Below are 18720 nucleotides of genomic sequence, written 5' to 3' on the forward strand. Positions count from 1 at the left end.
AAAGTGACCCCTTCCCATTTTACAGTTGACAATTCTACATTCTCTCCTGCTCCTTTTAATGGAGAGGAGGCGGGCCCCTCCAGGAGAGGGGAGGAGTCGTCCTCTTCGGACTCGTCAGAGGACGATTCCGAGTCTAGCTCTTCTGGCCATGCTTCTCTGGACACAGAAGAGAAAAACAGTCGCCTACAAGAGGCGAGGCTTTCTCACGCAGTTGAGAAGGGGGACGATTGGGCGGAGCCATCCGCCTCTCACCGAGAGCAAAATACCCCCTACTACTGCACGGTACCTCGGGGCCGGATCACAGCCATGCAAGAGAAAGTGGAGAGCTTTATCGCAAACCACACAATGGGCCCCGGCTTTTTAGTGTTCGTGCCGGATCCAGAAGACACAGTCGTCTGGCCGGCTGGTACCAGTTATGATGGCGCCTGCTTTGGCTGCTACGAGGCGGCCATCAAGGCTGGGCTGCGCTTCCCACTACATCCGGCTGTTCAATGGATCTTGGATGGGTATGAGTTGGGGTTATGGCAGTTAGCCCCGAACTCCTGGGTCAACGTATTCGGCTATGTGGTCGGGTGCGAACTGCACGGGGTGGAGCCGAACTTCGAGGCTTTCGCCCACATGAACTACCTCAGCCGGACCCCTAAGGCAGGCGGTAGCGGCTGGTATCAATTGACGAGCCACAGGGGCTACCTCATGACGAGAGGTAAAGCAAACAAATGGAAGGACTGGAGGAGCACCTTCCTTATCATTGAGAGTTCAGACACAGAGCTGAACAAGTGCTTCAACAGGTGGAACAGGAATCCGCCCCTTCTTGCAGGCGGCCGCAGCATGCCGCCTGTTCCCCCCAAGGCTAAGAAAGAGATCCTAGATAAAGGACTCTTCAAAGTAGAGTCAAAGGTGAACTCTACTTCAGGGGTACGAGAGCAAGTACCCCTGCACTGCGTCCCGAGCTTCAAATGGCTCTACGACGAGTACTTTTTGGCCGCCTGTGGCCTCAGCAGTCGGTGCTCAAGAGGTAGCCGGCCTGTCAAATACTCTGTTGTTCCGTGCATTTCTTGTTATGACTTTTATTAACTTTGCTATTTGTTTTTGCAGCGGACGCCATGAGCAAAATTACCGCCTCCAAGACTGCGGCGGCCATGTTGCGGGCCTCCATCATGCAACAGTCTTCAACCGACTCCCCCAACAAGGGGGCACCCTTGGTGGGCTTCGAACCTTTCACCCTCTTTTTGGAGTTGTGTTTATGCATATACTGACTCTTTTCTTCTTTTTTAGACGGGCGCTCCAAGAGCTTCTTCTTCCCAACAGCCGGACCCCAAGGCCCGGAGGACGACTGTTGCGTGCTCTCCTGGTTCTGCCAGGAAACATGTGGCGGCTGAGAAAAAGCCGGCCACTTCTTCTAAAACTCCAGCTGGGCCACCTAGAAGTATGAAATTATCCTTGTAAATTTTAGACTTGCTCCCTTCTTTACTAGGTCTAATCCGTTTGTTTATGCCTGATGCAGCCGGCCCTCAGGAGCCTTACTTGGTCGAGGTGGCCAAGTCTATGATCAAGGCCGTTCCTCCAGCTGAAAGGGAGGCGGTCAGGGGTGTCGGCACCCTTGACCTAGACGGGATTGCAGGGGTCCTTGCTGAGGTATACTTAGCATATTTTTGAGTATTTGAATTCCAGGACGCCTGTTTTCTTTTTTGTTTGGAAACTGACGCCTGTTCCCCTTTTTACTTAGGCCCTGCTCCGAGTGAACGGCCTTCGCAAGCCGCTTGACCGGAAGAACAAAGAGGTAAAGGCTGCAAAAGCTATGGCCGCCTCTGACTGTGATAAGGCAATGTTTCAAATTGCCCAAAATGAAGTTCTGACCATTGATATTCTTTATTATCAGGCGCAGGCTACCGCTGCTATCCGGGCTCAGTTAGAGGCGGCCCAGAAGAGGAATAACGAGCTGGAGGCGACCATCAACAACCTCAAGGCCAAGCTGAGACCTCTTCGCCAAAAGATGTCCTCATACGAAACCTTGGAGAAATCCTTGGCGAGCTTAAAGGTACGCCTGGTGACCCACGAGAAGAGTCTTACTCAGGAGCTCTCGGAAAAGGCCGAGCAAGAAAAGAAAGAGCTGGTCCGGAAGATGATGGAAGACTCTGCTCAAATCCAGCGCATGACTTGGGGCCGCCTCTTCCCCAATGCCGACTTTGCCTCATGGGAAAAAACGTACCGCCAGTGTTCTGATAGATATAATCAAGAGATCCTGGCGGCTGCTGAGGAAGAGGCGTTGGAGGAGGAGGAGCAGCCGGTAGTGGCGCTTGTGCCGCTTGGGGGTAATCCATCAAAGAAGGATGCAGCTGAAGCCGAGTCCAGCAAGAAGAGTGCTGACCAGGCGGCAGCTGCTAATATTGAAGATCTGCCCCCTTCTTAAGCTTTATGTCTTCTTTCCACGGCCTGCGTGCCGTTTGTTTGTATTTACCCGGTCAGGGGGCCGGGGCTCTGAATATTTTGCCGGTCTTTAATGACCGGCTTCTTTTTAATGAATTTTTTTGTTTTGCTTCAAATTTGTTTAAGTATTGAATATTCTGATATCCAATTGTACACTATACCAACTGTTTTACATGGCCGATAGTTGCAGACAGGTACGGATAGTTAGTCACGCCGCCTATGCCCCTGGACGACTGGTTGTCTGTTTCCAGGCTAGATGATCAGTCGGCCATTTATCCAATCGGTATACGAACCATTTTAAAGACTGGATCCCCTTTAGGCAGGCGGTCCTGTTATTTGTAAAATTAACCAAGTAGGAAAGTTGTTTCCTACTTGTCATGCTTTTAGGCTAGAGACTTTAGGCCGTCTAGGCCGACTGTTTCCCGCCATATTTAATCTAGTGTGAACAGGTGCTGTATGAACACCTTTTTAGTTTCATACTAAAATTTTTAAGGAGTGACCAAGTAAACATGATTGTAACCTAGTCGCCAAGTAACTGAGTAGTAGAGGTATCAAGCGGTGGGCACCGGTTGTTCCCCTTTATTCGCCAATGTTTGTTGGCTTTTAACTCATAGGTTGTTAACCTAGCAGGAGTAGTGGTTGAGAGCCCCTGTTTGCTAAAAACAGGCGGACGACTCATACCTTTTAGGCTCCATACTAAGTTTGAGAGAGTGACTATGAGTTAACTTTGGTGTTACTCAGTCGCCGTCACTCCTGCTTGAGTAGTAAAGGTACCAGGCGGCGGAGGCCGGCTGAACCTTTTGATTCGCCAATGTTTGTTGGCTATTAACTCAAGAGGTACCCCCTGCATTTATCCCAAGTAATACAGGCGGTCATCTGACTCAGATGCCAACTGCTACCACTGGTTTGGTTAGTGATAGAGTTATCCTTGTCTCAAAAACGGCTACGTGGTTGCCCTTGGGGACAGTCGTATAGGTGCCATGTAATTAGTTTATAGAGCAATGTTCCACCCAAAAGGGAGCTGCTCTCTGTGACGAATTTCATCCGGAGGGATGCCGGCGGACGCCTGCTATGATGTTGGGACAGGTCGTATTAGCTTAAAGATTGGATCAGTTGGCTTGGCGCCTGGACTGATCATTCGGCTTGTGGAATTGGTTAGTTCTTGGTGAACGTAGGTGCTAAGTAAGAGGAGGGTAGCCGATAAGAGTAAAAATTAAACATGGAGAGTAGCCGACTGTTTGTCAGTAGGCATGCCCCTCTTAAGTAAAAATGAAAACTGAGTATGGAGAGTAGCCGACTGTTTATTAGTAGGCGTGCCCCTCTTAGTACAAAATTGAATATTAAGTATGCAAACTTTTATTAAGTAGCCCTTGACTATTTATATCATTCAAAAGAAATATTTCTTAAGATTATCTGCATTCCAAGTTCGAGGCAACGGTTGGCCGTCTGGTGTTTCCAGATGGTAGGTACCGTCCCTGACCTCTTCACAGATTCGGTAGGGTCCTTCCCAGTTGGGAGTTAGTTTGCCAGACTCATTAGCCCTTCTAACTGCTTCCATTTTTCTAAGTACAAAGTCCCCCACTTTGAGTGGACGCTTGTGTACTTTTTTGTTGTATGATCTAGTCATTCTCAGGCGGTAAATTTAATGGCGCAAGACAGCATTGCCCCTCCTTTCAGGAAGTGAGTCTAATGCCAGGCGCATGGCTTCCTAGTTTGCCTCTTCGTCATATAGCATTACTCGAAGAGTCGGCTCGTAGTGCTCTATTGGAAGAAAAGCTTCCGCACCGTAAGTTAGGAGGAATGGAGTTTCTCCAGTCGCCCCTTTTTCAGTCGTCCTAATGGCCCAGAGAACATGTGGTAATTCATCCGCCCATAGGCCGCCTGCTCGTTCAATCTTTTTCTTGAGACCGTCCGAGATGATTTTATTAAAGGCTTCTACCTGGCCGTTTGCTTGTGGACGGCCGACAGATGCAAAGTAGTTTGCAATTCCTTGGTCACCCAACCAGCTTTTGAGAACAGGCGTCTCAAATTGGGGACCATTATCAAAAACCATAGACATGGGAACCCCGAACCGAGTGATGACATTTTTCCAGATGAATGAAATTACATCCTTCGTCTTGATTCCCTTTACAGCCTCCGCCTCTACCCATTTAGTGAAGTAGTCGACGGCAACAAGTATGTACCTCCTTCCGCCTGTAGCAGGCGTATATGGACCCAGAATTTCCATGCCCCACTTAGCAAACGGTAGTGGGCTATGAATGGTAGTGAGGTCAGTAGCCGGACGGTGAATTAGTTTGCCAAACCTTTGGCACTTGTCACATTTTTTCACCATCTCCATTGCATTTGCTTCCAAAGTAGGCCAAAAGTAGCCCTGCCGCCTTGCCCTTTGAGCAAGCGTCCTACCGCCTATATGAGAAGCACAGTAACCAGAGTGAAGATCGTCTAGTATCTCTCGTCCCTTTTCTGGAGTAACACACTTTAAGAAGGGTTGAAGGTACCCCCTTTTGTGAAGTTCTCCCTTTATCATTTCAAAACAGGTGGCTCGTTTTTTCAGTGCTGCCGCCTGTTGAGGATCATCCGGCAGTGTACCCTTTGTCAGATATGCCCTGATTGAATCCATCCAGGTTGAGCTTCTGTCTAGGATTCCAATAGGGTTTTCCTCGATGCTTCTCCTCTCCATTACTTCCCAAAAAACAGTTCGAGAAGTATCACAGGAGGCGGATGATGCTAATTTTGACAGTGCATCCGCCTGGTTGTTTTCTGATCTCGGCACTTGGGTCAGATGGAAATCCTCAAGGGAGCCGACTGCTTGTCGGACCTCCTGTAAATACTTGATCATGGCCGGATGGGTTGCTTCGTATTCGCCATTGTACTGACTCACTATCAATTGTGAATCGGAACAGGCGTCTATTTTTCTTGCCCCCGCCGCCTTGCACATGCGGATTCCGGCTAGTAAAGCTTCATATTCTGCCTCATTGTTTGAGGCCTGAAAACTGAAGCGTAGAGCATACTCGTACCTGTCGCCCTCTGGCGACTGACATATGGCGCCTGCTCCACAACCATTTGAAGTAGAGCTTCCGTCCACATATACCTTCCAGACTTGGTCTGTAACTTAAGAGTCAGGAGGACGAGTCATCTCAACAATAAAGTCAGCAAAGGCTTGCCCCTTCACTGCTTTTCTAGGCTCGAAAGTAACTTCGAGGCTCTGTATTTCTATGGCCCATTTGATCATTCGGCTTGACGAATCCATGATGGTCAGTGGCCGCTTGATAGGTTGGTCTGTATACACGACGACTGCATGTGCCAAAAAGTAGGGCTTCAATTTTTTAACAGCCATGAAGAGTGCAAGACCAAATTTCTCCACTAAGGGATACCTCAACTCGGCATTTTTCAGTACATGACTGACAAAGTAGACCGGGAGCTGACAGCCGTCTCTTTCAGCAAGGAGAACAGCGCTTAACGCATGATCAGAGACGGCCAGGTACATGTAGAGTACTTCTTTGGGCAAAGGGCTGACCAGCCTCGGCAAGGAATGCAAGTGAACTTTCGATTTCTGGAAGGCCGCCTCAGCATCCGGCCCCCATTCAAACCTTGCCTTTTTCTTAATTGCCTGGAAAAAGTATAGGCATTTGTCGCCTGATCGGCTTAGAAATCTTCCCAAGGCCGCCAGACAACCTGTTAACTTCTGAACCTCTCGGATGGTACGAGGCGACTGCATGTCGATGACCGCCTGCACCTTCTCAGGGTTCGCCTCTATTCCTCTCTGATTGATAAGGAATCCGAGAAATTTCCCAGACTCAACTCCAAAGACACATTTCTTGGGATTGAGCATGACATGGTGCCGCCTGAGTGTGGCGAAAGTTTCTCGGAGGTCCGACAGATGATCTTTCTGAAGTTTAGACTTGACAATCATATCATCAATATATGCCTCGACAATTCTCCCAATCTGATCAAAGAACACAGTGTTTATCATTCGCTGGAAAGTGGTCGGGGCATTCTTAAGACCAAACGGCATGACCGTGTAACAGTATAACCCTTGATCAGTGACGAAGGTCGTCTTCTCCTGATCTTTCTTCCATAGAGGAATTTGATGGAAACCAGAGTAGGCGTCCATAAAGCTCATCAAAGCATGGCCGGCTGTTGAGTCGACCAGGTTATCAATTTTAGGCAGAGGGTAACTGTCTTTGGGGCACGCCTTGTTTAAGTCTGTGTAGTCTACACACATTCGCCAGGTGCCATTCGGCTTTTTAACAAGCACCACATTTGCAACCAAGTCTAGGAAGTAACATTGCCGGATGAACCCTGCATCAAGTAATTTTTTAACTTCGGCGGCTGCCGCCTGACTTCTTTCTTCGCCATGGTTTCGCTTCTTCTGCCTTACCGGCTTCTTTTTCGGATCCACGGCCGGTTTATGTACCGCCAGATCAGGACTGATGCCTGCCATTTCATGGACTTCGAATGCAAAGATGTCCTTGTATTCTTTCAATAGTTTGTGAAAATCGTCACCTAGGACCTTTAGAGCAGTCGTCCCAACTTTAACTGTTCTTTCAGGACGCGAGTCATCTAAGATCAGGTCCGTATGCTCACCAGCCGGCTGAGGGCGGAATTCATCCGACCGCTCCTCTGCCAATGATTGCTATTTTCTGTCTTTTCTTGCGGCCCCCGTCTGGGATGCCTTTCTCTTCTTGTCGCCCGCTTCTTGAACAGGCGCACTATCCTTGACATTGTCAAGGTCTATTTTTCCCCCACTCGACCCAGCGGCCATAACAGTGGGCTTGACATCCGAGAGATAGCACTCTCGGGCCATCCTCTGATCTCCCCTTAGGGACCCGACTGTTCCATTATCCCTCTCAAACTTGAGCAACATAAGAGATGGGATTATAACAGCCTTGGAATTATTCAGGGTTGGTCGTCCCAAAATCATGTTGTAGGCCGAGAGTTCTTCTACTACCAGGAACCGGACTACCATGTGTCGTCCTTCCCCTTTTTCACCCAGGAGGATGGGTAAATCCACTCGTCCCACTGGGTGGACGACTCCTCCTCCAAACCCTACTAAAGGGTGGGATGCCGGATGTATGCAATCAGTCTGATATTTTAGTTTCGACAGACATTTGCTACTGATGAGATCTGAGGAGCTTCCAGTATCTATGAGGATTCGGCCAACTCTCTAGTTGGCCACTTTACATTCAATAACAATAGGGTCGTCATGCGGCCCTCTTACCCCTCCTAGATCTTCTTCAGTGATGACAATCTCAGGAAATGAATATTTGGAGGGCCGTTCTTGGTGAACGGAATTTACATCTAACCGTCTGATATTGTCTTTGTTGCCCCTAATAGTTGGGCCGCCTCCTGAGAAGCCGCCTGCAATGGTGTAGACGACTGCATCATCTGTATCGGACCTGTCGGCCTGTTGATTCTTTTTGGCTGACTGCTTTTTTGAGGAAGTGTTCCCCGTAGATTTCTTGACATAAGTGTCAAGATCACCTTGCTCAGCCAGGCGGTCCAGATACCGCATGAGACTGATGCATTCATTGGTGTGATGACCAACATCTTCATGATAATCACAGAATTTTTCTTGGTTCCGGTTGTTTGCAGAACCCTTCATGGGGACCGGCTTCTCAATTGAGATCCGTCCCTTGATTTCCTTTAGGATAAATTGGCTACCCTTGTTAAACGCATACTTTGGGGAGTATGGTTTGAATTCTTTTTTCTTTTTCTGGGCCGGCTGTTTATAGGAATCAGCCGCCCAGACCTCTTTTCTCTTCACGTCTTTGTTTGACGACTGTTTCTGTCGTCCTTCTCTTTTGTCGGACCTTCTCCCGTCTGACTGTTTTACCGTACTACAAAGATCAGTCGCCTGTATATAAGCTTCCGCTTCAATCAAGGCCTCTTGAAGAGTCGCCACCCTCTTCCGGACCAAATCAAATTTGAAGGTCGACCCGTCTTTGAGACCTCTGAAAAAGTCAGTATAGGCTACTTCATCCGGTAACCCTTGAATCTATATTCTCATCAGGTTAAACCGCCTGATGTAAGAACGAAGCCCCTCCTTCTCGCTTTGCTGAATTGTTCCTAAACCAAGGGTCGTCTTCTTCGCAGGGATGTTCATGGCGAAGTTGGAGGTGAATAAGTAAGCAAGCGTCTTGAAGTTATTTACACAACCAGTCGGCAGGTTGCCGAACCATTGTTGTGCGATTCCTTTGAGAGTCGCTGGGAAACACTTGCACCAAGTGGGATCATCCAACCCTTGAAGGTACATCAGGTTGGTGAATGCCATCAGATGGTCTTCTGGGTTAGTAGTGCCGTCATAGGCGCCTACTAATACATTTTTCACTTTGGTCGGCTGAGCGGCTTCAGTAATTTCCTTGGAGAAGGCCGACGGCTGTTCACCAAGTCTAAGCAACCGTAGCTGCCAGTCCATAGGTTGGACATTTTTTGCTGCATGTCCACCAAACGGAGGTGGCTGTAAAAAATACTGTTGTTGCGGTACAATCGGTAAGTTTGGTACCGCCTGGTCGCTATGAAAGCTGGACTGACGGGAGGTGCCGCCTGACTGACTCTCATGATACGACTGAGTATGCCTCATCGAGGTATTTCGCAGACTGTCTTGGAAGTTTGAAGTAAAGGCCGACTCTGACAATCGGTCACTCTTCTTCTGCTCTAGTAGTAGTCGAGCGTCTATGTATGTTTTCCTTGACCCGTCCGCCTGAATATGACGAACAGGTTTCCTATTTCCTGGAGTAGGAAAACGGTATTTTGTGAAATCAAGGGCAGGTGGCTCCCACTTCCTAGATTTAGGATGAGGGGTCGCCTCTCGCCCTTGAACTGGCTTCCTCTTCCGTGAAGTGGAGGGTTTCTTAGCCGACTGCTCCTTGTCTAGAGCAGGCGGCTTCTTGTTGATCAACTCTTGAATTTCTCCCTTGAAGTCCCTCATGAAGGTCATGAGTTCGGTCCTTGTGATGGGAGCAGACCCATCAGTCGGCTGCTGCCGAACAAGCGGTGTACCCGCTGGCTCGCTTCCAGTTTGAAGATGTTCCCGTTCCCTCCTTTCGGTATGACGGATACGTCGGGCCCTTAGGGTCCCGTCTGAAGCTGTGTGAGCTTCAACTTCAAATTCATTCTCAGTATCGTGGTCCGACTGAACTAGAGGGTCGTCCAGGGGACGTCTCTCTTCAGGAGCCGGTACAAACGTGGATGCCATCTCAGAAGTACTCTCCCCACAGACGGCGCCAAGATGTTTCGGGGTTTTCTGATGTCCTGCGGGAGAGTTACAATTCCGAGACTGGAACCGGACGCCTGTATTTGCAAAACAAACGGATGCTCCGGATGATTGGAGATCCGCCTCCGACGGTCAAGTTAGTACTTGATTAAGGAGTAATTAATGCGGAAATTAAAGTGATTGGGTCTCTCTAGGTGAGAGAGTTTAATGTGTGTAATCTGCGTTTTTTCCCTTAATGAGGATTAAGGGAGGTATTTATAACCTCGAGAAACGTGCCAATCTAGGTTTAGGTTAACCTTGGGCTGATTAGGCTTCCCACGGAAGTTGGGCCTAGGTGACCGGTTATCCCAGGTGTCATGGGAAGGACACGTGTTGTGTCGTAATTGGTCCATAGTGGACGGATCATTGCTTGACACGTGGCAGGCTCCTATTGGCCCATGTGACGGACACATGGCGGAACCTGGTTGGTCCACTTGTCAGATGGTGATTGGTGGGGAAAAATCCCCTAATCACAAGCCAAACTGATTATGTCGGACGATCTACATGTGTCTATTAACACTCGTCCAACCTTCAAATTGGCGACTTTGAGAATGAACACCACGGGGTCATTGTGAGGGGCTTTAATTTTTCCTCGGTCTGCCTCGCATACCGTCACCTCTAGAAAAGGCTCAACATTGACCCCTTCCGCGTGCATTACATTCCCCAAATTCCAATCATCTTGCTTGATTCCCTTCATGGTTGGGCCGCATGCAGCAAAACCGCCTGATATGACGGTCACAAACCTTGAGTTCGTGTTGTTTCCATCATCTTTTCCTTTCTCCTTCTTCTTCTCAGACTTGTTGTCTGTTCGAGAGTAGGTAAACTTGGACTTCAGAACTTACGAATTGAGCATGCCCTTCTCGGCTAGCTTATCTAGTAACCTTTTCAAATTGTTGTAGTCATTCGTACCATGCCCCACATCCTTGTGGTAATGGCAGTACTTGTTCTTGTTTCTATACTGGGCCGGCCCTCTCAAAGGCAATGGCTTCTCAAACTCGAACTTGTCTTTGATTTCCATCAAAATTGAGTAACAATCCTTGTTGTACTCGTACTGTGGCTCGTAAGTCTTGGCTTTCTTCAACTTGGTCTGCTGACAATCAGCCACCCAGACTTCTTTTCTTTTGTTGTTTCCTTTTTTCTTTTTGTCGGCTGAGTCTTGTTGAGAAGGTGGTTTCTTCTCGGCGCCCTTGGCCGGCTCTTCTGATTTTGTCAGCGCACAGAAGTCGGCTGCCTCAATTTATGATTTAACCTCCCGCAGAACACCTGCGTATGTCCGAATCTTTTTGCTGATCAAATCAAACTTGAATCCATTATGCCTTAGACCTCAAAGAAACTCCGAGTAGGCCATTTCATCTGGCAGATTCTGAATCTGCGCTTCCTCTAGGTTGAACCTCTGAACGTATGAGCACAACCGTTCTTTCTTTCCTTGGACGATGGTCAACAAGTTAAGACTAGTTTTCCGGGTGGAATATTATAGGAGAATTTTCCAACAAACAATAGGCTGAGAGTTGTAAAGCAATTCATGCATCCGGCCGGCAGACTATTAAACCAGTCTTGAGCCACACCTTTGAGGGTGGCCGGGAAGCATTTACAGTTTTACACCAGGTGGTATCATCCACACTTTGCAAGTACATCTGGATTGCCCGTACAATCATAGACACCCACAAGTATACTCTTCACTTTAGCTGGATGAGGAGAGTTGAGAATTTCTTGAGAAAACGGAGGTGGCTTATCACCAAGATTTAACAAGCGCATATGCCATCCAATAAGCTGAGGTTGCGCGGCCAGTCCGGCCAGGTAAGCTGTCTGGTCGTACGGCTGGCCATAATGCCCATATACAGGGGGAGTAGGCGGCAGAATTGCACCATAGTTATAGGGAATTTGAAACTAAAGGGGTTGAGTTAAAGGAACCGGAGTTGGAGTACAGTGAGCTTGACTCCTACTGGTCCTAGCCAAGCTAATATGCTTGGAGAGGGTGTGGTTGGAGAAATCATCCGGCATGGTGGGAGTGGAGGCAGTGTCCGAGTAGTAGGACTATGCTCGCTCCTGCCGCTTGTGCCGGAGATAGTCTCTAGCATCCTTCCAACGTTGGGACAGCTCATTTGGCTGCCTCAGAGGCTGCTTGGTCTACCCCCCAGCCGACTACGTTTTCCCAAGTAGCCTAGACCAGTTCATCCGAGGCACCCTTGGGGACCTCTGATGTCTTTTGAACAGGGTATTCCCTGCATCTTTAGTGTTGGTCGTCTTATTTTAGGGTTTTTTTTTCTGATGCCCTCTTCTTCTTTTCTAGACGGCTGTCTAGAAGATGAAGGTATCTTACCCTCAAGCTCTTTTCGAAGCTTGTTCAAGGCGGCCTACAAGGAGTCGGTTGTTACTCGGGGGTCCTCGGCCTCATGGAATGAGACAGTTAGAGGATCACTAGTGTTGATTGTAGCGACTATGTAGAAAACATAGTCATCCTTACCAGGACCGGGTGCTTGACCATCTTTAGCCATTTCAGACGTGTATCTCTACAGACGGCGCCAAATGTTTTGGGGAATTTTTGAAATCCCTTGGGATACAAGTCTTGAATATAGTCGGACAGTTGCGGACACCTGCAAAACAACGAATATTCCGTTTGACGAAATATTCGCCTCCGACGATCAAGTTAGTGATCGAAAAACGAAGTAAATTTAGAGAGAGAAATTGGAGCAACTTAATACTCTTGAATGATATGTCTCTATCCACCTTCTCATCATAAATGATTAGGGTATTTATAAGGGGTGGGAGTGTGTGTCATCTAGGGTTTGGTGACCTAGAATGGTGTCCTCTCATTGGCGGCGCAATCAAGTAAGGACAAGTGTCCTTTGGGGGGCGCTGTTTTAATGTCTTTCTCGAGATTTGGGCCTCCCTAATGTGACGAGACATTTCTCTCATTCAGGTGCTCTCTTGTTTTTCACGTGTCATCTTCTTATTGGGACACGTGTCACCCTATTATTGGGTCACGTGTCCGGGGTATTTTTACCCTAAACAACATGATATGACTATTGAGTTTTTTTGGTCTCTATTAATGAAACAAAATTTGCCGCAATAAAATCAACAATATACAAGGTGCACCCAACAACACAAAACTAATGCAGGTGCATCCAACAACACAAATTATAGACAAGGGTGCTTATGACATCATAAGTGATCCCGAAAACCGGCGATTACCCAAGAAGAATAAATCTTGATTACTTTAGTCATTTAATGTGTATTTTCCTTTTGTTTTTCAAGGAAACATTTTTTTTTTTAATCTCTCACAAGAGAATAATCAAAGGGGCGAATTATAAAGAAAAGAAAACCAAATATATAGAGACGAGAAGTAGTGAAAAAGTCAAATTATAACACTTAAAAAATGAAATGTCAACCCCTATTGTCTCTACTAGGCATGAAACCAACAAAGCTATCTTTGACTTTCAAGTCCACTAACTCAATACCCAACCGTCCACCTTCACTGTATTCTGTTTTTCCTTTTTATTTCTACACTAGGTTAAAATCCCGTACAATGCACGGTTGTTAAATATTTTTGACAAAAATAATATTATAAAATATAAAATATATAAAAGATATTCAGAAAAATTTCATTTGGGTGTATATGAAATATGATTGTCAAATTGAAAAGAAAATATCATAAGTTATAAATAGTTTGTTTAAAGATTTTGCTTAAAAAAAAAATAATAGTGAAACAAAATTTTTTTACTAATGACAAGTGTCATGAGAGGATTTGCTTTTAGTATAGGTTAATAGATTCTTACAGTAACAAACATGGAGCGTTATTACTACAATAATAATATTACTTAATTGTGATTTGGGGAGAATAACCCCAACAGTAAGATGGATCCCCCATCCCGTATTTATCATCACAAAAACTAATTACAGGTCATATGGCACAAGACATTTAATAACTATTACATTATATCTACGATGGCTTGCCGCCTGCCCCCACCGATTGGAATCATGGTAAAAGAGATTAATTAGCATGGGTAGTGTAGTTCAAGACCATATAGGAAAATTATAGGTTGCTTTCCCCCTACACTTTCATGCTTGTTAAGAGATGATGCTCGATGAATACTGAAGCGTACTTTTAACATCTTCAAAGGCAAAAACTAGGTACAAGTAGGAGTGAGCACAAATATGAATTCGAAAGTGAAAAGTCAAGTCTTGTCTAGAATTGATTAAAAACCAGCGTGAAATCAGTTCCTTAATCAATTTATGCCCTCCAATATTCTTAAACCATGTTCACAGTGAAACCTGTCAATTATTATAAGATAGATGGGTATATTAATTATTAAACCAAGGGAATGAGGAGATTGGGGACTGCTCAATTTCATTGACACTTCCTTTGTATGATTAGCAGCCAGCAAACTCAAGACATTAACAGTCCAAAGTGACAGATAAGCAAGCATTAAAAGAAGATTCAAGTACTCAAAAAACTGCAGCTATTTATAAAGTGCAAGAAAGTTAGACAACGCCATAAATAGGCCACAAACTCATGGGGAATAAACTAAGGGATACAACCCAATTTGCCAAACCTATTAAAAAAAACTAAACAAAGCTCTGAAAGTTCCCTTTCACAAAATTCCGCTTTATTCTCTAAATCAACCATCACTTGACAATATCAAGGTAAACACTGCATCAATGCATGCCATGCCAGAGCAACTCAACCAGCTTACTGGGTCTTTGACATGTGGCGGATCAAGTCAACAACACGGGAACTGCAAAACAATTAAAGGACGCGATTATAAAAACAGAACTAATTTGTTTTTGATGGATACCCCCTTCAAATGTATGATAGCAGTATTAAGTTGAAAAGTACACAGTACCTGTAACCCCATTCGTTGTCGTACCAGGAAACCAACTTCACGAAGTTTCCATTCAAAGCAATTCCGGCCTTGGCATCGAAAATGCTGGACCTGTGGACAGATGCACAACCGATTATTAGTTCATGGTAAACTAAAGCTATAATGGGGAAAAAGAGGGATTGTGATGGAATTGACATCCTACCTGTTGTCACCAACAAAGTCGGTTGAAACAACATCATCCTCAGTGTATCCGAGGATTCCCTTCATCTTGCCTTCAGATTCCTCCCTGGTAACCAAAAAAACATATGTGAGATTGCATTCAAACTAGACATTGCATAGTTTAACTGAACATTGTATCATTTAAGGGTAATAGTAGCTTACTTGATGGCAGCCTTGATTTGCTCATAGGTAGCTTCCTTCTCAAGTCTGACAGTAAGGTCAACAACTGAGACATCAACAGTGGGAACACGGAAAGACATACCGGTCAACTTTCCATTCAAAGCTGGCAAAACCTTTCCAACAGCCTAAAGGAAAACACATCAATGGTCAGGTCGATACAAATGTATTGCCATGCAAATACCAGCAACATTCAAAGAAAAAATACGCTCTACAATAATATATAAAAGATGCAGTGCAAATTGTTTGGACAAAAAATACCTTAGCTGCTCCGGTGCTGCTGGGAATGATGTTGAAGGAAGCAGCCCTTCCACCTCTCCAGTCCTTAGCTGATGGACCGTCAACTGTCTTTTGGGTGGCTGAACACAAAATACAAAAATGATTGATCAATTAGCTTAAGAAAAATATGCAAAATATTCAAATGAAACCATTATTCATCAGTCATCACAGGACTCACCAGTGATGGAGTGAACAGTTGTCATAAGACCCTCAACAATGCCGAACTTATCGTTGATCACCTGAACCATATAACAAGAAAGGGTGCAAGACTTTTAAATATTACAATCTCAAATCCTATGATTGATGCACGAAAATAAGGCTAGGACAAACCTTAGCCAAGGGAGCAAGACAGTTAGTGGTACAACTGGCGTTGGAAACAATGTTGAGCTCTGACTTGTATTCATGCTCATTTACACCAACAACGAACATGGGAGCATCCTTGCTAGGAGCAGAGATAACTACCTTCTTGGCTCCACCCTATAATAATAATAAAATCAGAAATAACTTGTTAGCAGCAGAAATCAATTTGATCACAAAGATTCATAGTAGTTAAAAAAAAAAACTCAAGTAAAAAAAATGAAACAATGAAGCATCTTCGTAAAATAGAAACAAACTACAGAGTTTTTATGATCACACCTTATTTAATGCTATCTCAGGAAAAATACACAAATGTAAAAGGCATACATTAAAAGTTTACAAAAGTCTCTTCGCATCATTGCTTAGAAGTTTTTTTGCTTAGAAGTTAATGACAAAATATAAGAGTCCAAGGTGACATTATAATATTACAAAAGAATCAAAATACCCTATCAACTATAAAACACAGGAAAAAAAGGCATTTGGATGATGGAAAAAAACAACTTCCAAGTACCAATACAACAAATCGACAGCAAAATTTCATTATTACAACCATTATTGACTGGTTCACAAATAACAAGTTAAAAAAGGGCCATATCACATAATTTTTTAACGCAACAATTCCAATATTACTAGGTTGACTAAGCAAATCAGCAAGTATCAGAAAGAACGTAGTAAATTTCACACAAAAATCAAGTATTCCACAAGTCCAGTCACCCATAATGCAAGTCAAACAAATAACTTGATACAAATTCCTAAAAAAACAAACAATTCAATCAAGTGCTTAAGTAAGTTCTATCAACAAACTACAGAATACATTTGTAATAAGACATAAAACAGTAACAATATACAGAGTCCAAAAAAGGAGGTCTAATATACACACCTTCAAGTGAGCAGCAGCCTTGTCCTTGTCAGTGAAGACACCGGTGGACTCGACAACGTAGTCGGCTCCGGTCTGGCCCCATGGGATCTCCTCTGGGTTCCTAATTATCGAAAACAACACACATACTAAGTTTATTAATTACACAAGTCATGTCAAACCAAGAAAAAACTTGAAATATTCTTCTTCATACTTTCGTCATGCTATAATAATTCATAATTGCTTACTTCACTATACTAACATCAAATTATCAAACAAGAAGACAAACATCATCAAAATTATACATAGATCATCTTTAATAAATACCAAAAATAACATACAAATCGTAGTTTGTGAAGTAACATCCATATCTTACTATATTGAAAGAACATAAAAAAAAATGAAATATTCCGTACTACAATTAATTTCTAAAAGCTGCAACTAATCATTTTCAAGTTTCATAAATATAATTGCAAGAATTGACTACTTTCCACTCAAATAATCCTAAGATATAAATCGCTTAAATAATCCTCTATACTTCAGATTAAGAATTTTAAATATATTGATAAAATTACAGATCAGAATATTATACCTGTGACCGAAAACGGTCACGGCCCTCTCACCGAAGAGAAGAGTCTTCTCATCCTTAACCTTAAGCTCATGGTGCTTCCATTGACCGTGAACACTGTCATACTTAAACATGTAGGTCTACAAATACAAAAACCAAATCAAATCAACAAAATAAATCACAAATCTAAACAATTAAATAATAAAAACAAAGTAGATCAATCGAATATAAATCTATATTTATGAAAATGAATATTATACCATGTAATCGGTGGTGATGAAGGGATCGTTGATGGCAACAAGCTCACAGTCATCGCTCTGAAGCACAACTCTAGCGACCAAACGTCCGATTCTTCCGAATCCTGCATAGATTCATATATAAACATCATTTTATACTCAAAATTTTCAGATTATTCCAGATCAAATCATAAACACAGCCAAATTTGAAAAAAAAAATAAAAAACTAGATCTAGATGAAGAAGAATTATTACCGTTAATTCCGATCTTAACCTTGGCTGCAGACCAAAAAATAAACACAGAAAAAAAATGAAAAAATTAGATGACAAATTACATCAAACATTACAGAAAAATGAGAGAATTTGTAGATCGGAGGAGAGAGGAAAAAGAGGAATGAAGTCTGACGAACATACCCATGGTGGAAAGAAGAGAAATGTTGATAAGAGGTTGAGAGTGAGTTTGTTGAAGAAGATGAGAGTAGAGAGAGAAAGAGAGAGAGTGAGATTAAAAGGGGGTTTAGGGTTTTATTTAAAGGAGAAGAGAAGGGTGACCGGAAATGTCGGTTAATTATTCAAAAGGAAAAAAGAAAATGTTGAGGTGGGGCGGAATTCTCGAAGGTTGTATGAGTATGATTGAGTGTGGTGCGAGTGCATGGTAATTTGTGTAGCCGTTTTATTTTGAAAAAGGGGGGGTGATGATGTGGAAGGGACTTGGGAGGTGCCGGTTGAAATGGGATCACGTGTATGACGTGTGAGCATTTGTCATGTGAAAGGACTCAACAGGAGAAAAGTTGGCGTGGTATTTCACGGTGGTTGTAAAGGCCAAGTTAAAATTAAAAGGAGTGATACTTCTTGTCATGCCACCTCAATAAATGAATTCCAAGACCTTTTATTAAAAAAGAAAAATTAATGACTACGCGTACTCGTATTATTTTTGTTTTAATTAATGTACGGAGTATTTTTGTTCTAATTAAAAGAGATATAGAGACAGTTTAATTAGTTCAAGTTTTTCGCCCGCTTTTAAAAAATCTTGAGATCGATTTTGTTAAGAATTACGAAAAAATAAATTTAATTCAATTTAGTAAAAATAATTTAAATTTTTTAACAAAAATAAGGTGAATTAAACGGTGCCTGACATTCTTAAAAGAAGAAAATTATTTTGAACTGTCATTATTTGTTTGATGGTGCATTCATTTCATTTGCATTATACTTCTTGTAATGTAGTTCATTTGTTCAACATATAACTAGAATAAGTTATACTCTTTTCGTTTTTAAATACTTGCTTCAATTTCTATTTCTGACCGTTTTTAAATACTTGCTTTATTTCTTTATTTGAAAAGCTTTTATAATATTTAATTCATTTCTCTCTACTAATTGACCCAACATAAATCATATTTTATTGATTTCATATTATCTCTCCTCCAGTTCTCTTAACTACTTTTGCTTTTTACAATTTTTTAATTCTTCCACCTACTCCACTACCTCCATATTTTATAACTTTTTTCAATTTCTCCTAAAACTCCG

At 43.5% G+C, this 18720-nt stretch overlaps 1 protein-coding gene across 1 annotated transcript; it reads right to left on the reverse strand.

Moving 5' to 3' along the window:
- Positions 1-14119: 14119 nt before the first annotated feature.
- LOC110702866 (glyceraldehyde-3-phosphate dehydrogenase-like) lies at positions 14120-17716 on the reverse strand. Its single transcript, XM_021880609.1, is given in 13 exon segments — positions 14120-14376; positions 14379-14418; positions 14527-14616; positions 14708-14791; positions 14887-15029; positions 15163-15260; positions 15359-15419; positions 15511-15657; positions 16418-16517; positions 16986-17101; positions 17222-17322; positions 17452-17475; positions 17611-17716. Coding segments are annotated over 13 exon segments (1083 nt in total). The 5' UTR covers positions 17615-17716; the 3' UTR covers positions 14120-14301.
- Between the last annotated feature and the right edge of the window lie 1004 nt (positions 17717-18720).

Source organism: Chenopodium quinoa, unplaced genomic scaffold (genome assembly GCF_001683475.1).
Source record: "Chenopodium quinoa cultivar QQ74 unplaced genomic scaffold, ASM168347v1, whole genome shotgun sequence".
Classification (NCBI taxonomy): Eukaryota; Viridiplantae; Streptophyta; class Magnoliopsida; order Caryophyllales; family Amaranthaceae; genus Chenopodium; species Chenopodium quinoa.